General features: G+C 46.6%; 1 protein-coding gene across 2 annotated transcripts; it reads right to left on the bottom strand.

Annotated features, from left to right (window-relative positions):
* Positions 1-420: 420 nt before the first annotated feature.
* Positions 421-24,926, bottom strand: LOC120957182 (homeotic protein spalt-major-like). Of its 2 annotated transcripts, XM_040379240.2 has the most exons (5): positions 23,685-24,918; positions 9,769-11,140; positions 6,525-9,196; positions 5,950-6,089; positions 421-2,662 (listed from the first exon to the last, which is right to left on the bottom strand). In XM_040379240.2, the coding sequence occupies exons 1-5, from the start codon at positions 23,746-23,748 to the stop codon at positions 2,090-2,092; spliced, it is 4,821 nt and encodes a 1,606-aa protein (XP_040235174.2). In that variant the 5' UTR covers positions 23,749-24,918; the 3' UTR covers positions 421-2,089. The 2 variants fall into 2 exon arrangements, with proteins under 2 accessions (XP_040235174.2, XP_040235176.2); XM_040379242.2 differs by lacking the exon at positions 5,950-6,089 and having other exon boundaries at positions 2,505-2,662; positions 23,685-24,926.
* Between the last annotated feature and the right edge of the window lie 1,784 nt (positions 24,927-26,710).

The following is a 26,710-nucleotide window of genomic DNA, read 5'->3' on the forward strand; positions in this document are numbered from 1 at the left end:
TTTGGTTTATTATAATTTGAAATAATACAAATTAATAAAAAAAGAGAAAACAGCGCCTTAAAAGTAAAAGTATAAATACCTACGAATAATAATAATATTCCCAGTGTTGCTAAGTAGTACTAGTAGTAGTAGTGATAATCGTAATAGTCGTAGCAGCAGTAGTAGTAGTAGTAGTAGTATAACATAAATTATCACAAAAAGTTGTTTCCATTTCTTGTTTTTCTTTTTCGAATTACGAATTGTGAACTGCTGCTGGAACTGGGACGAAGAACAAGCTCCATCACTCCTTAGTTCGTCCAGTAGTAGCAGTAGTATTATTGAAGAGAATAAGCAACAAAGTAAAATGTGTTTTTTTACAACTTTCTTTTCATGTTCTTAGTTTTGTTTTGTCAAATCAAAAGGAACACAACAATATTCAGCTTTCTCGCGGAAAAGGAAAGAAAAAACATAAACTAACTGCTTTGTTTTTCTCTTTGCAAAAATTCCTGTATGTTTTGTGGTGATGCTTCATTCTGCCCATTGTTTTTGCTGCTCTTGCACGTGTTCATCTTAATATAAAACAGTTTGTTTTTTTTTGTCACATTTTTATGCATTTTTTGTTTACTTGTGTTCATACGTTGAGAGTGCATTATGAGTGTTGTTTTTTTTTTCATTCTTTCTTTTCGCATCTGTATCGTGGGTGTGTTTATGTTTTATATATGTGTGTGTTTTTTTTGTAATATACGCGTTGTGTTTACTCATTTTATGATTATAACACAGTGTTTGTTCGTGAATAAAGTAGCTACAACATCGGTCATAAAAGCAAAATTCGTTCATTCACTCGCCGCGCGCTTGATTCGTTTGATTTGATTTGAAACACGTTCGCTCGCTCGCTGCTGTTCTACTACCTCTTCTGCTCTAATGTTCAGATTGTTTGGTTTTCTTCCTTCCTTCCTTACAGTTCCTGTGTTTTTTTTATGTTTTTTTCTTTTTCTCTTGTTTGTCTATTCTCTTCATAGTTTGCTGTCGCAGCTCTATGTATACACACATACACGCACACAAACACACACCTAAAACTTAATGCTACATATAAGGGTTTTTTTTCATTCTTGTCTTTGATAATATGCACGTTTTGTGTGTTCATTCAAACAAAACGCTTTCTTGCTCTTTCTCTCCCTTTCTTCTAGCCTTTTTGCATCACCAAACATGCTTTCTCTCGCTCTTTCTCTTTCATACACTATTTCTTTCTTTTTTTTGCTATCGCTCAGAGCATACTTTGATTTTGTTCACTACGATTTCCAGTCGCATTTGCCCACTTGTTGCACATTTTCCTCCAACTTAATTGGAGCGTTTGAACTACTACTTTTTGCCATTTCTACGATACATTGTACATTTACATACACTTACACATTGATACACACTCACATTCACTCACATACAGTGATTATAGATTGTGGGGAGATGGGGGAATTTTGTTTTTTATTTTTTGTTCGATTTTTTTCTGTTTTTTTTAGTGTTCGTTTGTTTGTCTGTTTTACTTCTGTTTTGAGTGACTTTAACTAACACATCTCTTTTGTTTTTTTTATCCACTTAAATAACATTTTTGTTATTTATTCATTGTTAATTCACACTTTGAGGACGTTTCAACTTCACAGCTTTATATGTTTTTTAAGTGAAGTTACACAAATTTTCCTCGCTCCCTCGCTTTTTTAGCTATTTACAAAACGAAGTACTCTATGTATGCATGGAGCAGTGAGGAAACTATTGTGAATGGTTAAACAAAACACACGGGAAAGCATTTCTTGATATGTAACACAGCGATTTCATCTCCCTCTCATCCATCCATCCATCCATCCATCCCCCTTCCCCACATTCGTGTCGTGTGTTTTGATTATTTTGTTCTGTTTGTTGCCTCAAATCCCCAGCAGCCACCCATCTTGATTCACCTTTTTTTGTCAGCTTTCAGCTTTGGTAGAAAGAAATTCGATTCATGTTTGTGTGTCTGTCTGTGTGTGTGTGTTGGTGTCGTGTCTCCATGTTCCGGTGTTGTGTTGTATCAAGCGTCCGCCTCACGCCGCCTGGAAGCGGCCGAACCTACCAGCGCACATTATCAACTCGCGGCAATGTTTTCCGGCATTTCCTTCAGCTTCTGGCACCAGTTCTTCAGATCGGTCACCTCCTTACCCATGCCGTACTCGCTGTAGTTGTTGTTGGAGGCAGCGGCGGCCGCAGCAGCGGCATGGGCCGCAGCAGCTGCTGCCACCGCGGCCGCACTGCCCGCCATCAGCGGCGTTGGCGAGCTGCCCCGGTCCGAGGCGCACGAGGCCCGGCTGCTGGAACCGTTCTCGTTCTCTACCTGCGCACCATGTTCGCCCTGGTCCATCGTCGGCTTGGACGGTCCATCGTCGTAGCAGCCGGCAGATTTCGACCGCTCACGGTTGCCACCGTAATGGTGAGACCCACCGCCACCACCACCATTACCATCGCCGGACGATGAAAAGTCCTGCGCACCACCGTCTTGCTGCTGATGGTGGTTGTGGTGATGCGATTCCGAACCGTTCGACGACTGCGAATGGTTGTCCTGGGGTGGGGTTTGAGTGCGTGACTCATCCCCGGAATTGCCACCCGAGCTGCCGAACATATCACGGATTTTGTGTGTGAGCATGTGCTGCTTCATATTTCCCTGCGGAGAGTGAATCGAACGAGACAGAGAGAGAGAGAGAGAAGAAAGGCGAAGAAAACGGTTCGATTAGTTTGAGGAGTTTTTATAAAAAGACAAAAACAACTATCTCTTCAAGTAAGGTAGGAAGCAAGGGAAGAAGAAAGAGTGGGGAAAGGGAAGCAAAGAGAAAGGAGCTAGGGGAGAGTTTTAACACAAGAAACAAACATAAACTAAAAAACAATACCACACAAAACATTCAAATAAAACACAAACAAATCACAGAATCGCACAGAGAGAACAATTTAAAGCACTTGGGAAAAGACTCGAATCGAATCGATCGAGAACGATCGTTTTGAGCGAGCTTAAAATAGGTCTATTCCATCAGTAAAATTATCCTATATTCCCTCCTCTTAGTATTGTTCCCACAGTTCTCCATTCCACACATTCTCCGTTTCATTCCTGTTCTATTTTGATTTTTGTCTTTTTTATCCCTTCCGTATTAAAATCACTTCCTTTCTTTCAATGCAAGAATTTGCTGCATTTGGTGGAAAAACATTTCACTAATTTATTGCCCGACTTTGTGTTAAGGTATTCGGTAGCAATGAGCAATGCTGCTTGTAGTGTGTTTTTATGTAACTTTTCCCGTTTTTTTTTTTTTTTTTTTTGTTTCAACAGTCATCATGCAATTGGATAGGGAATTTAAAACAAAAAAAAACCACAAAAGAACCTATAAGTCAAGGAAAAGGAAACACGAGACACTGAAACAAAATAACAAGCTTCTACATAACACACAGAAGACACGAACAGTACAAGCAGTCAGCAATAAGGAAAGAAAGTGAGAAAAGAAGGAAAAAGAAGGGGACACACACGCACAGAAAACACACGCAAGCGGGTAAAAGCGATTATGGTAAAAGAAGTGGTGAAAATAGAATAAAAAAAAGATGCAAGCCACACCGATACAAAGCTGATAAGAAGATGAAAAATACAACCACACAGTCGCGCAAGCAGCAAAAACCCTACAATGCGCTCGACGTGCTTGTGCGTATTGCGCAAGCGAGCAGTGCGTGTCTCGATATCGATACTCTTAATACGCGGTGCGTACAGTCGATCGGGTCGATGTCGCGCAAAAATAACGTGCAAGAGAAAAGAGAGAGAGAGCGCGCGAAAGAAGTAGCACCAGTAAGATGAAGGGATTGAAGCAACATAAAAACAATTTAAAAGATGCACTTCTCGGATGCGTAATTTTAGACCACAGCGAGAATAGCGCGTATCATTTCTTTCCCTTTTCCCGCTGCATGATCCCTTTCTGCATGATCTTTTCGCGATGAAAACTATGCAAATAAAAGCATAAGCAAGCATGTGGGATGTCGAATGTGCCTTTCGAAAGCTAGATGAAACCGGGGACGAACGGCTGTTTTTAGGAGGCAAACAATTTGCAATTAGTAGTGTACGATGTATGCGTGTGATAGATTTCTTTTATTTTAGTCCGTTAGCAAAGATATTTCCCTGTCTTCTCCCTGTCGCTCAATCGCATACTAAATGTCAGCCCAACCAATCAAGTGCCGCATCGAGAGCGCACCGCGCACTTTCTTTATGAACTGTTGAAACTCATCTCAGCCTCAGCCCCAAAATTCCCCACATTTCTGTCAATGTGAAAACCCCCCACCGAAATGTCAACCACAGGCTACCGGTATCGATCGATCTATCGACGGCATTCGCTGTCCTTCCTGCTACGGGATGTGCGTGTTGTTTTCGCTTTCCAAACCCGTATGATGCCGGTCGAGCCGGCGAAAACCGAGCATGAAATCTGGTGCTATTTTTGTGTAAAATGCTTCAATTTTTTAAGCCCATTTCTCAGATACCGAGCGACATTTAATCGCCTATTTTAATCCTCCCAAGCCGGTGATTCGTGCTTGTTTTGTGCCGCAAGGCCGCTTATAAGGCAGCTTAATTGCACTGAAAGCAAAGTATTGCCTTTTGTGTCGTGCACGGGCAGATGATGACAAATAGGTAAATGGTGATTCTAATAGCATTTTTTGTTCTTTTTCCTGCGTTGGTGAACAGCGTTGATGAAAGGAATTTTGGAAGAAAAATATCATTTCACCACGCGTAACAAACATATTTAATTCCCTTTAGTCGATCCTTTTTTTCCCATTCAGCATGGGTTGTCCTTCCAATGCGACAACCTTTCTCCCGTTCGACAAGAGAGACACAACGGTCCTGCGAATCAACGAACCGCAAAACCGATATGTCCTTTGTTTGTCACCATTATGATCCTCACTGCGCACACTGCGTCCTCCGTCACGATCCACTGCAACACTACAAAAAAAAGCGCTTTTGTGCTCGAGCGAGCGGCTCTCATAACTTGTCAACGTGGCGCAAATGTTGACATTTGTCAAGAGAGAGAGCCTTGTCATATTGGGGAAGAACAAAAACGGAGCTTAAATAGAGGGACAGCAAGCAGCGGGTGTTTCTTGGATGTGCTCCGATTACTTCTCTTCAAGAAATCTGGCCAAATGATCTTTTTTTTTTGTTGTATAATTGCACGATCGCTATTTTCCTTCCGTTTCTTCGTATTGAGGAGTGGCGACAAGCAATTTGCCTTTACCGTGCTTTTTTATTCCATTTTTTCAGCTAAAAAGTGCCTTGTTCCGTTAGGGATGTAATATGATTTGTGTCCTTTGTAGATTGCTTTCGTGTGTGCGTGTGCGTGTGTGAATTATGCTTTTTTGTTTCGTTTACAAATTCCGAGTACGTAGCCATACAAAAAATACACTCAATCAAACACATAGAGAGAGGACTGGTTTTCTTTTTTTTTCTTGTTTTGTTTTTTGTTTTAAATACACACTACAAGGAGAGAGATAGAGAGAGAGGATGTGAGTAAAAAAACAAGAAAACAAGGAATGCTGATGATGGAAAAATACACAAGAAAGGAGTAAAAACACAACCAAACAGTGAAAGTAGTGAAAGGAAAAAGAACAAAACACCTGCGAGGAAGTTATAGAAGGGGTAGAACAAATTAGCAAAATATGCTACAAATAGAGGAAAATAGACACAAAAATAGTACGAAAAACGAGAAAACAAAGTGGTAGAGGACTGAAGGAGGGATTTGCTAATTTGCACATTACAAAAAGAAAACAGGAAACAATACTCCACCAAACGACTAGGATCAAACAAACAAAAAAACAGACGGGAAACAGACACCAGTGAATGGGAAAAGAAGAGAAGGAAAGTGGCTAGTTGTTTGGTTTGGTTTTGTATTTTTTTGTTTTGTTTTTTGGGTTTTGTTTTTGGTTTCGTTCCTTTACCTTGGTAGAGAATCCTCGATCGCAGATTGAACATTTGAATGGGCGCTCCTTCGTATGGCTTCGGTAATGAATTTCGAGTGCGGAATTACAGGCGAAAGTTTTAAAGCAAATATTACAAGTTGTTGTGTTTCCACGAACGCCTACAATTAATCAAATTTTCTGTAATAAGAAATCTGAATATGTTTTCTGAAACGATATGGTTAACGGTTTTTGGGGGGGGGGGGGGGGAGGGGTGTTTTTAGGAGTGGAGTAGGAAGAGGAACTGGGCGGCAAAAGGAAATGGGTGGACACTACTAGGACACTACGTAGAAACGGGGAGAGGAAGTGTGTAAGACGAGTGAACGAGCGAAGACGAAAAGATCGGTCGAAAAGATTCAAAATTTAGTTTTTTTATTGCGATGCAGCGATAGATAATATCGGCAGCAGGTTGGCTGGCTGGCAGGCATGGCAGGCATGGCAAGAAGAAGAAGGGGTGACAGGCGTGTATGAAGAAAGGTTAACGCAAAAGGAGGAGCGCGTGGAGATGGAACGGAGGCAGGAGGAGCTTGGGCTGAGGGTGCTTATGCGGTACTTACCGAACAGCCCGAACGGTGGCATGCTGGACCCGGGCGGCACGATCGGCACATTCCCCAGGAATGGGGGCCGATTGATGAAGGGCGGGAACTGGGGCATACCGAGGAACGGTGGCCCGTACGGGAAGGCAACGGCGGCGGCCGCGGCAGCCGCGGCCCGCCCGGCAGCACTCGCCTGTTCCGCCCCACCAACCGTCGGTGGGGTTGAAATGGGCGAACGGCGCGATCCGTGCATGGATGGGGAGGAGTTGCTGGGCGGGCTGGAAGAGCGTAACCGTTTTGCGTCCGAGCCGGTGGACATGTTGGCGCTGGCGATGGTTGGGCTGGCCGAGGAGGAATCGCGCGAGAACGAATCATCGGCGGGTGGCAGCGATCGCATCGAGAGCCGCTGCAGGTTCATCGTGCGCAGATCCTCCACCTGGCTTTCGAGTGCCGGCGAGGTGAGTCCCGTTTTCACTTTGAGCTTCTCGTGGATGGGAACCTTCGGCAGCTTGCCGATCGGGGTGACGCCCCGATCGACGGATGAGGGTCGTGCTCCGTTCTCGCTGTCATTCTCCTCGTCCGAGTGCTCGAGCGATCGTTTGTTCTGTTGCTGCTGGTGGTGATGCTGTTGCTGTTGCTGCTGTAGCTGTTGCTGCTGCTGCTGCTGCTGTTGCTGAGCAAGATGTGCCTGCTGCTGATGGAACTCACTAGCCAGCCGCATCCCGAACGGGTTCAACCGTAACGCATCCGGATGGGGCGGTGGTGGATGCACTCCACCCTCGTAGTCCTTAATCTCAGCCGCTTTAATCTGATCCGGCGTCAGATCCGTCATCTCCCCCGTGTGCAACCGTATGTGTTGCTGCAGCACGAAGATGTTGGAGAACTTCTGATGACACACGGGACACTGGTGGAGCGTGCGCATCGGTGGCTTTATCCGGTGCACGCTCATGTGCGTCTTCAGATTGCCCTTCGTCGTGAACGATCGGCCACAGATCTTGCAGCGGAAGGGTCGCTCGCCCGTATGCACCCGGTAGTGCATCTGGAGGGCACTGCGACAAGACAACACCTTCTTGCACACGAGACACTGGTTCGGTTCGGACGTTTTATTCTCGATGTTGTCCACCAGCTCCTGCAGCTTGGACGTTTCCGAGGAGATCTCGATAAAGTTCTCCCACGAGCTGTCGTTGCTGTCCGGACGAGGGAGATGAGCAGCGTAGAACGAAGGGTCCAGTACGGTGTCCTGATAGAGCGAGCCGGATGAGGAGCTAGAAGGGGGAGATACTGACGGCACAGTTGCCAAGTTCTCGATCGAGTTGTTCTTCAGCTTCAGTGGGAACTCTTTCTCGCTTGTGGAGCTATTGAGGGCACTCAGAGCGCCGGCTCCTAGTGCTCCTCCATTATCGTGCTCCTTCAGATGATCCGAATGATCCAACATTGGATGATCTTCCTTCGAACCATCCTTCGACTCGTCCATATCCCGATGATGATGATGCTGGATCGGTGTGCTAGTAGATCGTCCCGATCCTCCCGTCACCTTCGTGGACTTGTCGGAAAGATCCAACGACTCCTCCATCGGTTCCTGCTTGATCTTTGTCCCTTGGGCCGGTCCATCGTTCGAGAGGTCGGGTGAGTGCATGCTCCGGAGTTCGGGCGTTTGCTCCCGTGGTGGCGCTGGTGGTGGTTCGACTGGTTTCTTCATCTGCGACAGATCCACAGGATTGCGGGCGCTAGCATCATTCGCGGCTGCTGCGGCCGCCGCAGCCGCTCCAAACAGTTCCTGCAGCTGCGGTGGCCGAGGGATGTAAAAGTCGGGGAAGAAGCTACGCGGTGGAAAGCCTGGTGGTGCACCACGACCGTCTACCACGCCCGGGAACCCGGCAGGCCCAGCAGGACCGGCGGGCCCGGCTCCACCAGGCATGGCTGGAGGTGGCGCTGGAGACTGGCCCGGAGGTTGCTGTTGTTGCTGCTGCTGTTGCTGCTGCTGCTGCTGCTCCTTGAGCGCTTCCTGCGGGATGAGCGGTGGGAAGTACTTGTCCAGATGCTCCGGTACCGGGTTCGGGTTCATCGGGATGTGCGGGTACTTGTCCGAGTGGCGCTGGAAGTGTACCTTCAGGTTGCCCTTGGTCGTGAACCGGCTGCCACACACGTTACACTTGTAGGGCCGTTCGCCCGTGTGCGATCGGATGTGGATCTGGAGGGACGAGTCGGAGCCAAAGATTTTGCCACAGTACCGGCAGCGGTGCTTGAACAGAGCGGCATCGTTGCGCCCATTTGGGGAGGATTTGTCGTTCGCGAATGCCAGCTCGTCGAGCAGGTTGTTCGAGAGGATGCCCTGGGAGGCGGAGTTTAGCACTTCCTGGGCTTTCTTTTCGAGCATCGCGAGCGAGTTCGGTTCACCGAGCATGGAGGGTGCATGGTCGGTGATGATGTTGGCGGCGAGCGATGAAAAGCTCCCGGTCGAGCCGGGGTGCTCTTGGTGGTAGGGGAGTATTTCATCTTTCTCCGAGCGGCCGCCGGAGGCTGCGCTGGTCGATGCGAGCGATTGAGTGGTGGAGGCAGATGAGCTGGAGGTTCCGAGGGAGCTCGGGACGGTACTCGATTGTCCGTGGGTGGGCTGTTCGCTGGAGGAGTGCCGCTTGTCGGACGCACCGAGCCCGAACATACTGCCGGCGGAGTCTGATGGTTTCGGTTTTCTGAGTGAGAGGAAGAGGGAGAAATAACACTAAATGCAATCGACTGTTGGGAATAGAAATTAGTAGCTCTTTGAGTAAGAGCGATCGAGTGAGTTGAAGTTTGTAAGTGAATTTAGGGACTCAATTCTTCACGAAGAGTTTTTATCAGTCTTTGAACTCATTCACTCTTTCTGCTCTATTATGATTCACAATGCACTCACTCCTAGTGCTTCTATGATTCAGTTACATTGATTTGAATCTCAAATGCGCTACATTAAACGATTCGATAGCCAAAACATAGAACTCTAAACATAGATCACTCTAAGAATCTTTTGTCACAACTTTAAACATTGAGTCACAGCTAAGTCCGAAGAATGAGTCTTTTAAATCACTACGCAGTGAGTCACTTAAAATGAATTATATAAAACTGAGTCACTCAAAGTGAATTGAATCACAAAAACTAATGCATCTACTCAGCTTATGAATTTCACAAAGGAGAGACAAAGAGATAGCAATTTCGATCAACTTTAAACTCTACTACTCAGATTCATTTCGCTAAAAATAACGCGATGATTCAATGAAGAGCCACTTACCTTAGTTCCTCTTCCGGTACGGGATGGATCGAAGGCCGCAGAAGCTCGCTGACGTGCGGTGGGACGTGCGATTTGTTCGCCGCGGCCGCAGCCGCCGCCATCATGTTCGCCATCTGGTAGCTCTTGCTGAACGCATCCTCAATGCCTTCCTCCTCCACCTCCTCCTCCTCGTCCCCATCCCCAGCCACCGAGCTGTGGGACGATTTCCGCAGATCCTGCGGCTCATTCTTAACACCCTGGGACTGCTGATGATGGTGCTGGTGGTGTCGACTGCTACCGTTACTGTTGCCACTACCACCACTGTTGCCCGTGTGATGCTGCTGCTTGTTGTGATTGTGCTGGCTGTGATTGTTGTTGTTGTTGTTGAGGAAACCGATCGTTGCACTGTCCACCCCGGCCACCGACCCGGCCAGCCCCGCACCGAGCCCGGCCAACCCGGCGAGCGGACCACCGCTCGCCCCGAGCTCATCCTTCTCCGCCTGCTTCTTCACCAGCTGCGACTGCAGATGCTGGATGAGCTGAAACTGCAGAAACTGCTGCTGCTGCAGCGTAAACAGCGCCGACTGCAGGATGGCCAGATTCTTCACCACCGTATCGTTGTCCATGTTGTTCGCCAGCGCGTTCGCCGTGAACTGGGCGATCGCGTTCTGGAACGCCTGTATCGACATGCCCGGCGTCGGCCCGTGCGGCGGTGCCGGTGGGAAGCCGAACGCGGCGGCCGGATTAAAGTCACCCGCCGACAGGGCACCACCGAGGGCGGCAGGGTTGGCGGAGTTTTTGGCGGCTGCTGCGGCGGCTGCTGCTGCCGCTGCCAGGGCGGCCGCTGCCGCCGGTCCACCGAGGGCGGCTGCTGCGGCGGCCGCTGCAATGCTCGCCGGCTCGTCGCGATGATGATCGCCGCCGGCCAGCATCGAACCGAGCCCCTCGTTCACGCTCACGCGCCCCACCAGCGAGATGGGCGAGCGGGGGCTGCTTCGACCGGTGGCACAATCACCGGCCGGCTGCTTCTCCTCCCCTCCAGCCGACTCCTCCCGATCGCTGCTGGCACGATCGTTCACAGGCGCGGTTGCACTGGCCGAGGGCGTCGCATTGGAGCCGCGCCGCCCGTCAGCCATCTCGTCGTCGTCCTCATTGTGTTCGTCCTCGCTTAAATTGTCCGCCTCGTTGAGGGCATCGGATCGATCCTGCGGCTGATGGCGTCCGGTCGCCGTCGTCGCCGCCGATTGATAGTGCGGATGATGCAGATGATGGTCGCCGAGCCGAGCCGCCGCGGCCGCCTTTTCGGCAAATTCCTCCGACATCTTCGCTAACAATTGCACCGACGGTTTCGCGATTGTGTGCTCGTTATCTGTACAACCATTCTCCTTCATATCTGTGCAGGGGAAAGAGAGAGAGAGAGAGAGAAAGAGAGTTCCGAGATGAGAAAATCACTGCATAAAGCAAAAACCAGAGTTAATATCAAAAGGGAAGGTGCAGGTGAGGTAAAATTATGGCAACACGTTTTCGCTCCGTTGGCCGTTGCTGGGCCGAAATCAAAATTTAAATAAAGCCCTTTTCCGGACGTGCCGCAGCAAGTGGGGAAGGGAAGTCCCCCTTTTTTTCTTCGACATCTCACATGCCGACGTACGTTCGCTTCGCTTTCAATAATCTGTCCTGTTCGTTTGCAAATTATGCTCTGCGCACCCCGATCGGTACCGCGATCACATCTTCGCCCTCCTCCAGAGGAAAAGGGGAAAAACTTGTTTTATCCCTCACTCGCTCGTATTTTGCATTCCACCAGTCTTTGCGTTCATGTTGCAAGGCTGGAGGAAGGCTTGAGTGGTGTTGGTAGGTTGGTGTGTGTGTGTGTGAGTATGTGTGTGATAAAAATTGCCCCTTTTTGCACATTACACCTTTGGCATGTTTATGCGCCCGATATGGATGATCAGCAGAAGATGGGGGCACCACAGCACACTGCAAAAATGGGGATGCATCCCGCACCGATGGCCGGTGGGCCATCATGTTTGATAAGAAAGGCGAATTAATAAAGGAGAAAAAACACAGGCAACCAACACAGAACGATCGAAGGCGCAAACGTTACAGCGCAAGTACATTGATCGATGGACCGCGGGTAATAAACAACGATCAACGCCGCGAGCGAGCGCGAGCTGATCGCTTTAACCTCAAAAATTTAATCCATATAAAGTGCGCACCGAAGGTACATTTAAACCACCACCCCTTCCGGGGGGGGCACCCTTTCATACCAACCCCGTCCCTCCCCCAGGGCGAAATGAAAAGCGTCAATAAATTGAGTGCAGAGGGAGCGTTTTAATGAGATCGCATTCCCCTTTTTCGAATCGGGCGTGTGTGTGTGTGAGCAACAAGACAACACACACAGGCACACGCGTATCAACACGTACTACCTCTTTCCTGCCATTCTGTGCAGGACTTGGAGCCGGGTGTCGATTGAAGGATGGATGGTGATTCTGTTTTCGATGAAGGCTACCCCACCACATCATCGAGCGAGGAACTTCAAGGAACAGGCGGGAATCGAACAGGGCAGAACTCCATATTTTAATAACGATGCATAAACCCGCGTCCCAACCCCAAGCCGGTGGGGGGGGGGGTAGCTTTCAGAAGAGGAAAGAGGACAGACGAGCACGAGAAAAGGGCAAAATGGCCCTTCGCCATCGTCAACGTCACCCTTTCGCTCGATAAACGCGAGTAAAAACGTCCTCGCTCGACCGACCGATCGATCGATCGACATTTGTAGACCCCAGCCCCCTCCCCTTTGGTCGGTCCCAAAGGGCCCTCTGTCTGTCACGCACACACACACGTACGCATTGGGGCCCGTTCCACGACCTCGCACGGCTCTCGATCATGTACGCGCACTCCCGATCCGGGAAGGGCAAACACATTACATTTACCGATCAAAATCCTCATCCTGATCCTCATTCTCGATCTCCCGCCTTCCCTCCCCTCCCCCTTTCCATGCCACCCTCTCCGATGCGTTCGAAAAGATGACGCCCGATCGAACCCCGTGTGCGCTTGGCCGATGACGTTTGTGTTTGCTCGAGACGATCATCCTCCTCGTCGCGCGAACTGGACGCAAGCGAGAGCGCGCGCGCTCGCACACGATTTCTCGCACCATTTAGGTTTCGTTTATTAGGCATAAAAGGCAGAAGGCGAGAATTAAACACTCACACGGCAACGGCACATCACATCCCTTTAGGAGTGCACGGCTCCGGCCGATCGAATGCGCCTTTTGCGAATCTCAGATCGAACGCAAAAAAAAACACAACAGTCAGAGCGACAACAGGGACAACGCGTCGCGGACTTATCGCAAACGCCCAACGAAAATCAAACAAATAAATAAAGGCAACAAAAAGGCAGGCAAACCGGCGACAGGCGGCCCACCCTCCCCAGTGCTGGGTTATGTCCCATAACGCTGGAACTAAAAGGCGCTCGCGCTTCGTGATCGCACGGGAGAGAGAAAGAAAAAAAGCCCCGCACTGTGGCATGTTTTGTCCGATTGGTTGTCTGTCGGCGCAGGGGCAGTAAATTTATATATGTAATATTTATTATAAATTTTAGCTCCGCTTTTGGGATTTATGTTTTGCAATCGTGTGGAGTAAGCAAACGATCCCCAGGTGGCCCGGAGACGGAAACGGTTTCGGAACTGGAGCACTGGACGGGGAAACCAATACACTTTACCCCATCGAATGTCACTGTCCGGTTGATCAGTTTTATTTTCTTCCTTTTTCTTGTTTTGATTGGTCTTTTTTCCTCCCTCGGTATGATTCAATGCCGTTATTTATTGGCGGATTGGCGGATTGCCTCCCCGGGTGCATCAGGACGCGCATCACGATCACGACACGGGCCCAATGTCGTCCGCGCCATGTTTCGGCGGCCCTCCCAGATGGCTCGGACTCATTATCCCACACTGCCCGCTGGACTGGTTGGGCCAGGTTGAGCGGTATCCTTGATGTTTTTTTGATGATCGGTTGGGGTTGGCAGGGGGGAAAGGGATTGATTGGACAGGCGAATTCGGGTGATTTAAGTTTTTGAAAGGTCCGAGACCGAGGGTTTTGATTGAACACATGCAAAAGGAATGCAAAGAAGGATTGGTTGGGTGTAGCGGTGGCATAGGGCAAGAAATAAATAAGCGGATCTGGTTGGATTTTCTTTCATATGCTTTATCAATTTTTGAAAGAAAGTTATGGTGCTGAAGTCGTAGTTACTTTGAGGACCTTTGGTTTGGGAAATTCAATGTGGTTTAAAATTACAAAAATCTAAAACTGGGAGGAAAAAATTCGATCGAAAAGCTCAAATTTAGGTTAAAAACAGGCAATTTAAGGAAGCATTGCGCAACAATATCTTGAAAAGAGGTTTCAATGATTGAAAAGAAAGAGAAACTCAGACAACACTTTAATGATTTCAGAGTAGACCACACACAAAAATTTATAATATAAATGTACAATAACATACTAGAGTTGTTAATTGTTAGGGTATTTTAATCAAATAAAATGATGATTGCCTACATTTAGTTGAGTTACCATGAATCTAAGCTTTAATATTAACAATGATTTGTAATTTCAGAGGTACTTTTGAGCCGTTGTCAACAAATCAAAGAGAGACATGTTACACAAATTTTGAAGCAAGAATAAATGCATAAATAAGCCTAAAACATTTCGTAGTTTGTTGCCATACTAACTAACCGCAATCACAAATAACTCCACATTCCTAAAGACACAGACAGTTAAGTTTGCTTTTACCCTTACAAAATGATTTAAATTTACAACAAAACGTTTGCTAATGTTTGCCAACCTGCTCCAACACAATTCTTACTGCTCCAACACATTCCATCAATGCTCGACACGAAACGAACCATAGCACAAGAAGCATGCACAACTACCACCCTTCAATCACCCGGGGACTGCGCAAAGGCCGGTGACGGTGCCATCTTCGGTCGCGACCGCGCGGCACTTCCAATGCACCGTGGCCACCACACAGCCACACAAGCCCATCATCAGGAGTGTTAATTTATTTGCCTCTATCTCTACATACTCGGGGTGGTTTTGAAAGATACAAACACACAGCCAGTGCCTTGCTGCCTGGAAACTGGACACGAGATAAGCAAAGCACCCACCTATATGCACCTATGTGTAAGATCCAAACCACTGCTCCGTACTGCCAGCAAGTCCTGGATATAAAATAAGGTCCCGAAGGTTCCCCATTTCATCCACATTTCATAACAACAAAAAAGAACACTGTTTGACAATCGAACGATAAAAAACCAGCGTCCAACAAGGAAGGAAGGAAGGACAACAAGGGGATACGATGCTTAACGTTGGCCAGAAAGGAAAAGTGTAAGTCTGAAATTGAATGCAATAACTTCAATCGGTCGCTCGGTCGGTCGTTGTGCCGGGTGTGGTCGTTCGGTGTCGGTGTACTCCAATCGATATGGGCACACACACACAACAAAACTGACCACCGGGTTCCGGGACTCTTCCGAAGCGACCCCATCTCTCTCTGAAGCAGCATCCCTCCCCACCGGCTTCAACCACCACCCAAAAACCCACTCCCCGCAAAGTAAAAGGGCGATCTGAAATCCCTTTTCAGCACAGGAAAGTGCTTCGAAGGATGATGGCAGCAGCCATCAGGGCATCGTGTGTGCAGCAGGGCGTGTTGTAAATTGATTTTCCTTTCCTTTCGTTCGTTTATGTGCAGCAATCATACCCTTTCCTCCCCGCCTGTTTGACTTCATCTCATCCATGTTCAGTTTGTTCAGTGCACAGTCCAATTCTTCTGATGTGGTCAATTCCATTGCCCCCTGCTTGCGTGTGTGTGTGTGAATGTACGTGTTATTGGATGCGTTTTATTTTATTGCCTACAACGTATGCTCACCGAAAACCTTTTGCAAGAGGTTATGTTTGAGCAAGCACTTCGCTCTCCCTGTGTGTGTATATCTTTTAGAAGACACATCTTTCGGCTCGTCTTCGCGCGTGTTTCTGCCCTCGCTCCCCTTTTATCAATTGCAATGTCTCATCATCCGCCCTATCCCACTCCAACATATCATCAATCGAGACCGTCAGCAAGAAGCGGTCATTTCCATTATCAATTGAATGTATGCACTTCATCCCTTCAGTCCTTGCGAGTTGGAAGCGAGTGCGGGCTTTTGAAATTAATAAGTCAGCAGACTAAATAAAGGCTCCAAGAAGACGTCCACCAAGCATGAAGTATGTCAACCTTTATACGTGAAAGCTACATTATCATTTTTATCATTTTTGTGTTCAATTTGAAGTCCAACCAAATAAAACGGCACCAATTTGAATTAATTTCGCCAACTGACCCGAAACTCCAGCTGTTTAAATAATCCCCCACAGGGCGAGTTGAGCTTCAAGCGTTCGAAAAATTAGGCAGCCATGGTAACGACTAACGCTTTAATGTGTGTTCACCACTTTCGCAGCTACGTAATAGGTTAAAGCTTCCTCCCAAAACCGATTATGTTAAAACAGCAGTAGCAGCAGAAGACTTCATACCCGGACAGGTTAACGAATACAACCTCAGCTATAAGGGGGACATCAACACGCATATTATGCACTTTATGCTAATGTCAATGCGTTTGGTGAAACTGTCGCTCGTACTCGTACTTCGTCCAACCCCGAGAAGGCGTCAAAAAGGCGAAAAATCACCACGTCACGGACTAATTATAATTCGTCTGGCAAATTAAATTAATAAATCAACCACCCATTTTGCTTCACTCACTGCGCACCACCCAACCTGACCCCAAAATGACCCCTTTTGGTAAGGCTTTTGGGGGTAGCCTTTCCAGCGTTATTTATTACCATTTTACCATACGGTTATTGGGACGAATTAACGCGCGTTTTTCGGTCGCAATTTTGCTGGAACAAACGCACATTCACACAAAAACGCGCTGCTCTCATTTAAATCGCACATTTTGCATTCCGATCGCATTCGAACGCAAATACACCCAACGCCAACAGGCACAACACATTAACAAAAGGCAGCACACTGCCAACAACACAAAACCATCATGGCCTCCTGTATGGGAATTTAATCAAGAGACAGTGAGAAAGACAGAGAGAAGGAGAGAAGTTCGCTTCACCTCCCCGAAATGTGAGGAAAACGAGTTATTAATTTGAGAACCGATCGAAACCGAAACAAAATGGTGGTTAACTGTGGTGATGGAATCGACAACCGGCCGCCGATTATCAAAAAACGCAGACAAAGCGCAGACGAACACACACACACACACACACACACACACACACACACACACAAGATCAAATCACGCACAAACATGACAAGCGGTCGATGGATCGATCGATCGAAACTCGCGGAAAAATCAGCCCGCGTGTTGCGCGGTCTCTCCCGCTGCTGCGGCCCTCCCTAAGCATGCGTGCGCCTTCGCTTGTGTCTTATGATGAGCCCACGGGGTCGCATATTTCCTGCCGATCAATCAATAGTTAGTGGAGTTTGTGAGTGTGTGTATTTCGTGTGTTGAGATATAAGCACACAAACTCGTTGGATGTTAGTTGTTTGATTGGAATTTTGAAGCTCTTGCGTGTCCATTTTAACATTCGAACTCAACTCAAGTCTCGTTTTTTCGCCGACTCTTTTGACTGTTTCATTCCCGTTTGTATGCGTGACTGGATGGAGCTGCTTTTATGTTTTGCCCGGACGGCCATGCATCTGGACACAGCTTCCGTTTGTTCAGCCGGTCAGCCAAGAGGCCCACGCGGGATAACCCACGGAGCGCGCGTCCCAACATGTGATCCCGTGCGATCGTATACCTCACTTTGTTTGTTTTCTTTCCACACCACGCACACATCCCTTATCGGTGTGGAACAAAACGAGTTCAGCGATGGTAGAGAGAGGAAGAGAGGAAGAGAGAGAGAGAGAGAGAGAGAGAGAGAGAAAGAGAGCAAAAAGACTTCAGGGACCAGAAGACGAACGACGAAATCACTGACCACAATTACCAGTTTGAGATGTTGCTGATCTTCTTCGAACCTTTTCCTCTCCTATCCCCTGTTCCAACATAAAACCCATCAATTTAAAAGGGGAGTTTGCGGGGAAGTGGTTGGTGGTGCGATCTGTCCGATTTATCCATATCCGATCCGGCACACCAGCGCAGCGGCAGCAAGCTTAATGCCCATTTTCATAGACACACCGCGATTAGAGAGAGAGCGAGACATCAGGTCAGGGGAGCAGGGTGGTTGTTGGTCAACAGAGAAAAGCTGACGTTTTGGCATGTTTTTCTTCCGGCAGCTGGGACACACTGGGAGAAAATAGCTCGAGCTCGTGGATTAAGACCACAGCAGAACACGGTTGGAGAAAAAGGGAATTGGTTTGTCGTGTGCGCAGAATTGCGAAGCGCGTCTTTTCCTTACTGACGTTTGGCCCCAAAAAAGGGGTAATTTATACGCTCATCGAAACAGAGAGAGAGAGAGAGAGGGTTCATCGATAGGAAAGAAACCTGTTTACACTGCCCCACAAGCCGTCTCCATCATTCCAATTAGTCTCCCGGCTAAGCCAAAGCCATGTAAAGCGAACGGAAGACAGTTCTTGTGCCGACGGGATGTGCAAAACTTTATTGCCGGGTAAGCATCAACCCCCGCTCGTTGACTGATCGTTTGCGCCATGTTTGCACTGGATCAACATCACCATCAACAAATATTGCTTGAACGAACGCACCGAAAGGCACCGAGTGGTACACCGATAAAACCTCATTCATAATCGTCCGCAACTGATATACAAAGAACACACCGGGCAACCTATTCGACCACAATAACAAGACACTGCTGATGGTGCTGATGGTGATGGTAATAACTGGACAAGCCGATTCGTGACATCGTACATCGGTGCCGGTACAAGCTTAACCCGGGGGGATAACCATAACAATAAAAGCGGTTCTTATCTTCCTCTGCCCGCCCATTTTACGGTGCTGGATTACAATTTTATTGCTCCCGTTTCATGGTTTGGGTCGAGTCTTTTTTTTTTTTATTTTGCTCCGTTAAAGTCACTCAGAAGAAGAAAAGGAAATGCTCAACGTAATCAAAGGTGGTGGTGGTTTGCAGTTTTAAACGGTTTCTTTGGTGCCATTTTTGTGATATTGTAACCATTCTTGGATTTTCTGTACAAAAAGGGCCTCCCACTCGTGGGAAAAGGGCCCAAGTTAGCTCATTTAAGGGAGCAAATTATTGTCCTTAAACACTTTTCCTTCTTTTTTCGGATATGAAATGTGTCCCCGAATCTCCCAAATTGGGGCAGCCGGTTTGCATTTGCATCCGAGAGGTTTGTATCTTAATTTTTAATCACTCCAATAGTGAAAACGGATAGGTCACATAGGACCAAGCGACTCAACTCACTTTTCGAGCGGTGAGTAAGACTGGGGAAAAAAGCAATCAAATTCCATGGCTCTTTCTAACCTTCTTTTTTGTAAAAAAAAGGAAACAGGAATGAAACGGAACGATCTCGGGTCGATCTCGCTTGTTTTCTTCGTCCATTATCTCCAACTTAATGACGGTCATTTTTGGGGTTTTTCCAAAGGGTTTCCGAGCCTTGAAAAGGATACCTCTCCCGATGGGTCTGGCACTAGCAGAAGAGGGGTGGAAGGGAGCGCTTCATTAAAGTTTATCTAGGGGCGAAAAATTACATTCCACACAAAACCCATTCCACAGACGCAGCCCCTTCGGCTAATGACGATATCAAAATGTGTCTGTGTGTCCTTTCGGGCAAGTTTAAAGTTCGGGGCCGTTTTACGACACTTTTGGTTAATCGTTTTCCAAATGCAAACGCTGCTGCTTCCTCTTGCCTTGGGGCTCGCTGTTCTTCCTGTTCACGTTCACGTGGCGTCTTCTGACTTATAAACGACCTTGGCCGGCGATGAGCGATGGCGCATTGCTTGCGTTCGCGTGAAATCTTAACCGCTTTTCAATAACTGTGCTGCCCTGTTACAATGTGTGTTTTTGTGTAAAATACAGAGTTGCAGTTGCAATAAAGGCAAAACTGCGCAGCTTCTCGCGCTGCACACGCAAATGCAATGCATCATGCAAACACCGAGTCATCCATCCAAGCATCTTTGGCAGTGTACCAAATCTAGTGCTCCTTTCCTGCTGCTACTGCTGCTCTTGTGCTGCGCCAAAACTAGAGCAACCGATCTAGAGTGCCTTTGCGAATGTGATCCCTTTCAATTTATGAGATTATGGTTGTGTGTGTGCGTGTGTTGTAATGCATTTGCCTGTGTGAGGGCTTCTCGAATCGACCTACGTAAACGAACCAACAGCACAAATGTTGCGATAATCCATCGATCGGATTGGTGTGACAGAGTGTCTGCGTGTGTGTGTGTGTGCATATCTTTTTCGATTAAAACCCTTCGCCGTAGTCGTTGTCGCCATCGGGTCGGGCGGCACCCTTCGCCGAAAACGGAAAATCACAGCCCCTCATGTGTGGCCAACGAGGCGGGCGACGTAATAATAACGAACAACTATACCAACAGCTACAAAAAACGCATTCCCTCCCTTTTTGACAATCGGCTCACCACCACCACCATTACCATCCCTTTCGTTGCACGAGCAATTCAAACCGACAGTCAAGCAATCAAGCAATCATAACGCGCTCGTAACTCCGCCCAAAATCGCCCCAGGTTCCGCGACTGGTTTCCCATTCTTCTTCTTGCAACCCTCTGCCCTTTCTGCTGCGTGCTCCACACACCATGTTCCCTTGTCGTTTCGATTGGCGCACGAAAAAAAAACCATCCATCCATCCATAATAATGATGATGATCGACGGCGGCGATCGGCGAGGTCGCAAAATGCAATCATTCTCCTCTCCCCGGCGGTTTGGCGGGTTTGGTTGTAAGACGACATTTATCATATCATTTGCCTACTCATTGCGCTTATTCTCTGAAACGAACAGCGGGGCCCGCCTTTTGGAAGCGCATTGTTTGTGCATGATTGCAAGCGAATGGCCGTTGTCTGCTGTGTGTTAAATGCATATTAAATTGGTGCTCTATTTAGAGTTTGTGTGCAACAGAATAGCAAAGCAAAAAAAAAGGGGGACAAACAAAGCGCAAGGTTGAAACAGAGGGGGTTTGATTAGTCATAAGGTAAAATTGGAGCATTGCTAAGCGCTTGTAATTATTATATTATATTGCTCCAATGAAGAATAGGATTAAAGAGTAGTTTACACAACGAAGCAGAAAGATTGTACAATTCAAACAAGTCGATTAAAATACTATTAATCGGTCATTGCGTTACGAGGACATCAGAAAACATCAGAAATTACTTTTAAATACAACAATATCAACAAAACAAAAGACTATTTTATGAAATTTTACATGTGTTATCTGCTAAATTACTACTTCAATAAGAATCTTTTAATTTGTATATTTCCTTACTTTTATGCTTTAAAATATAATCAAAAGGACAAATCATTTTGCAATTGATCCCTTGCGAGTTAAATCATACCAAATCAATTCAAACATTGTCTAGTTTCCAAAAATGTGCTCCATGAACGGACAAAAACTGTCAAATTTGGAATACAGTGAAATCTCTCTGTTACAGTTCAAACGGAGAGCAAATAAAAGCCAACGTGCTCGTTTGGTGGTTAGCTATGAACTGATTAATTACAAAAGAAAGCTTAGGAAGCGAAATTCTGCTGAGGCAAAATCCACTGTTTGATAGTCATAGCCTACTAAACTCTCTATGGTGAATCTTCTAAGGTTAAAGGTGTTGCTATAAAGTATCCAAGAAACTGCGGGAAAAACATGGTGTCCTTTGATCAATATTTTTGTTTACTGTCTATTAACTTGAAGAGACTACATCTCAGAGACTGTACTTCGTAGTGCACTGGAACCATACCCATATGTTCTTGACTGATAATGACTGATAGTAAGAAAAATCAATCTTTCACATGTACAAAATACACCATAAAATCCTTCAAAAGCTAAAAAACCTTTGAAGGATGCTTGAAAATTCAAATAATGATTGATTAAAAGCATGTGTGCGTACTGAATCGTAAGAAAAGTAGATAAAATGGTTTGCTACTTCATAAAAGAAATAAGAAAAGTTTTGGGCAGTATATTAAAAAAGTTGTTCAAATTCTCTAAAACAACATCAGAAATACTTAATTCTTTAGTTAAGTAAAAGCGATAGCGATAAATGAAGCCAAGGACCCTCAATAGTCCTACCGAAAGCGGCACCGGCTGCTACATGATACTCATATCTTATTTCCACCACAATGACTGTGTGGTTAAGCACATTTGTATGCAATAAATCAAGTGAGTCTATTATTGAAAGATAGCAATAAAACGCTATTCATAGTCTTACTTGTGTTACAATATATAGTATTAATACATATAAAATGACAGGACATTCATGGAAAAGAATCACTCCAGTTCTTTGATGCATAGGAATGAAATAAAAAGGTTTCAGTGGGCATTTCGATAGTAAAACATTTAATTTCAGTATGCGTTGTGCACATTTGTTCGCCATGAATGCATCAAATGACAGCCATCACAGTACTTTATCTTACACAAAAAAAATAAAAATAAACGCTGCATCCTTGTTCATAATAGCAGCAATTGATTAAAACAACATTGATGCGTATCTTTCCTCATATACATTTTTACACAAACACACACGCGCGTTTTAAACCTCCAACTGGGGCAGCTACTGTATCGCAAGCACACACGTACACACGTACACACCTATCAATTAAACTTCCTTTATCTAAATCCATCCATTTATCTAGCGGCACCGGGGGTTTATATATATCTGGTGTCGGGGATTTTAATCGCGGTTTCGGGTTTGATGTTTAGCATTGCATCGGGATGTGTGGTGGGTGCATCTGTGGGTGCATCTGTGTGCGCAAATAAACGCGTTCAAACACATCCGCCAGATGTCGTCCGCGCGTACGCGGCCTTTAACATAAAATCAGTTTATTAATTACATTATTAGCACCACGCTGTGGCGGTTTTGCAGTTTCCACATCGATTCGATTAATAAATCGTAAACATTGGTCTAACTCGCTCGCTCGCTTGGCGGCCAAGCCATGGCCAAGCGTACATTGGGGGAAAGCTTTTCACCTCCAGCTGGATCAGCGTTGGAAAATAAAGCAATCTTCTACCCGCGGGCCAGTTTGAAATGCAAAATAAAATAAATCGATTAGATAGAAACCAGCCCCAAGCCCGAGTGAGTGCGTGAGTTTTGCCGGTTTTTGCCAACTCCCCCCCATAAAAAACCTCACCGGGTAACGCTTCCAAAACGAGCACAGACACACACGTATACACACTAATAGGCGCGATCGATTTTCTCATTTTCACTGTACAGAAAGCAGAGAGTGAGCGAAAAAAACGGCCCTTTTGCGTAAACCATTCGCGGATGTGGTTCGCGGCAGATAAAAAAAAAACTGCACGCAACAAAGATCACGCGAGAGCGCAAGAGACGACATTAAATTGGGGGAAAATCCCGCACGAACTAGGGAAAATTTATTTATTTTCCCAACCACCACCACCAGCAGCAGCTGCCGGTCAGCTCGGTTTCCTCATCCCCCTTCATACCAACCCCCACCGATCGGTTGGTCAGCCGATCGTTGTTTATTCCGCGAGGTTTTTTTGGAGTTTCAAGGGGAAGAGCGTACGCTCTGTTTGTGGCGCAGCGGGTAAATGTTATGTTAGAAATATAATTGATTGCTTCTTTTGCACTCCCTCCCCCATTTCCCTCCCTCCCTAGAATTGTTGTTAATCCGAGCGATCTAACCATCCCGCGAGCAACCTCAAACAGCAATAAACACCTCGAGTTTTGCCACACAGCGAAGTCGATCGAACTGCCCCTTTTTGGGACAGTTTTGCCGTCGGGAAGTTGGTTTTAAAAGACGTGCAGGACAGGGTCGTGGACAGGTAAGTGTATTCACCTTCATCGGCGCTGGACTCATCTTTCACATTCGACGGATATCCAACCGGATCGACCTGAATCATTGCTTTTGATGCTGCTGCTGCTGCTGCCGTTGGCGTTGCTGCTGCGTTCCTTTTTCCCCGGTCGATTTCTTCTACTCACTGGCACACCAACTGGCACTGCCACCTGCCATCAAAACCAGATGTGTATGTGTGTGTGTGGGTACAATCGGATGCACTTTGTTACACTTTTCACTGTATATTCTCTTTTGAAAATAAAAACAAAATTTCTTTCTTGCTTTCTTTGTTCACTGGTTTGGTTTGAACGCACACGCTTTTCCACACCACGGCAGCTTGTAAGGTTCCGGATGTTAAAACAGAAACTGAAATTCCATCACTGCTGCTTCGGCTTCCGTTTTCCTTTCTTTTTTTTTGTTTTGTTTGCACTAAATCATTGTGTTTTAATTGATTTTTGTTAAATTCGCATTTGCTGACACTAACGCAATTCCTTCACTGAAGCTTCACTTTTTACTATGTTTTGTTGGTGATATTTGGAGGTGATCACAACAGCCGGTTTTGCATGAAAACACAAGCACTTGTTTGATAATTACTGATGCTGCTGCCACATAGTGCGTGTGTGTGGGGGTGTTTTTGGATGCGGTGTAGGTGTGTGATGAAGAAATCAAAACACAACAATAATTGTTCACTTAACCGCTGCACTGATTTTGCGGGGTTGTAATCCTCTGCTTTTCTTGATAAAAGAATGCACAATAGCAACAACAACAAAACAAACACACACCTCAAGGCAATCAATTTTCACGCAAAGAAGCGCAACAATTTTCGAACGGAACACGCGCGACGACGCAACGACAGCGCGGTACCAAAAATGCACTCACGCACGGGCACGCAAAACGACCGACAGCACGCGCAACCGACAGACACGGCCGCACGACGACCGCGGCGAGAAAACAACGAAAAACGATGTGGGAATCACGCGTGAGAGGGCCGCCTGCGTACTGTTTCGCGGATTTTTCATTACTAAACCACTCGCAGGCAAAGGCTGAGAGCGCAGCGCTGCTGCTGCCACAGACAACACGCAGCAGCAGTAGTAGGGGTGCGCTCGTTCGTGCCGGCAGGGGGAAGGCGAGATAGGTTGTGAGAGTGTGTATGTGTGTGTGTGTGTCTCGTACCCATCGTACTACACAGGGAGCGTGAACGGCACAGCCTTCTGTTCGGTCGGGGCTGTTTGCGCTCGCGTGCGACAGAGATGCTCTGCACAGCATCGCTGTTTGAATAGTACAGACACACACGCACACAATCGCACACCAGCAAGGTAGACGTATGCGTGTGTATTAGATGTTGTATGCTGGTTATTACCCCCTCCTTTACGATTATGAAGCAGCAGCAGCATAATAATCGAGCTTTGCAGGGGTTTTCGTCGATCGAGCTCATCCCCTCCACTCATTTTTCAGTTTTGTCGATGAAATTAAACACAGCAATCAACGAATGCAATCGATGAATACATACACACAGCAGCGGAGGGGAAATCGATTGTTTTATGATACATAAGCAGGATGTGTGGTGAGGGTATGAAAATGTATCAAAAATACGTCACGAGCCGTGTTAAGCGTTGATGTAGAGACAATTTGTCATTTTTGTCATTTTTACTTATTAAACAAGTGTTGTTTGAATGTTTTCTTTCGATAATTGCTGTAAAATATTATTTAAATTCAATTTTTGATATATTTATTATATAATAAGTTCTAAATAATAATGATCAAAATCATATTTAAACCATTTTTCGTGTAAAATATTCAACAATCATCAAGAAAACACAATATATAAAGACATTACATACAAGTCCAAGTCTCTCCCATTCCGTCACAATTTTTCCACATTATGTTTTCCACCCAAAACACCCCAATACACACAAACAGTTTTCTTCCAAGAGTCGCTTTTCGGTGTGTGTCACCCTTCGCACAGTGCGCACAGACGGCTATCTTTCATAAAGCATAAAGCATAACTTTGTGTGCTGACCGACCGACCGACGCGCTTGCATTACTTCTTGCGTTTGCTGCCCATTTACCACCCTTCGTACGACCAACACAAACACACACGCGCGCGGACTCATAAAGAAGCTCCTAGTATATAGGCGCCCAAAACGCTCGCCAACGCGCGAAACAGTCCGCGATGGTGTGGCGAAGCGTGCTGTATCGCTCACACTGCCGTGCGCTCAGCCAAGGAACGTTCCCGCAACCCTCCCCAGCACGCGCACACCCGACCCACGAGAGCCAATGCCGTCATAAACAATTTATTATTATGACAGAAAGGTGGAGTCATTTTGATAATATTATTAATAAGAAAAAGGTGGACCCTTGCGCGCGGACGCTTACGGTTGGTTCTCGCGCGAGTGCTTTCTTTCTCTCTCTTTCATTCGCTCGCTCGCTCTCATTCTTTCACGCTCTTTCTCTCTCGGTACATTGCTCGGTAGTGTGTGTACGTTTCCTTGTTTTGTGCCTTTTTTTTGTTTGCCCGTGCTGAGTGTATGAATTACAAGAGGGATGAAATTTTATTCCTTCCAATGATGGAGAGGACATGGGGGTTTCAGGGGGGACAATTGTGACTTTTAGATTTGCGGTGCTTCATCTTGTTCTTCACCGCTCGCTGTCTCTGTTTTGCTGCTTTATTTGTTGTCCCTGTTTTTTCGATCAAATTGCTGGAGGACGGGACGGGAGCTTGTGGGTGTAAATGGGGAATGGTGGAGGGATATCATTATCTGTAACCATACGGCACATACACATATACACAACATTTTCCGAGGTACATACACCCCCCCCCCCCCCGCCCATCTTTCCTGTATGTATCTCGGGCGTCTCTTGGCCTTCTAAATCCACGCTCCACTGCTACTGCGATGTGGTCCTTCGTGTGCTGTGCCCTATCCACAGCGTATCGTTTGCATGACAGCTCCAAAACAAATCCTCACTTCTTTCTTTATCTCTCTCTCTCTCTCACGCGCACGTTCAATTGGCATCGCACAAAGGATGAG

This window comes from Anopheles coluzzii, chromosome 3 (genome assembly GCF_943734685.1).
Source record: "Anopheles coluzzii chromosome 3, AcolN3, whole genome shotgun sequence".
NCBI lineage: Eukaryota > Metazoa > Arthropoda > Insecta > Diptera > Culicidae > Anopheles > Anopheles coluzzii.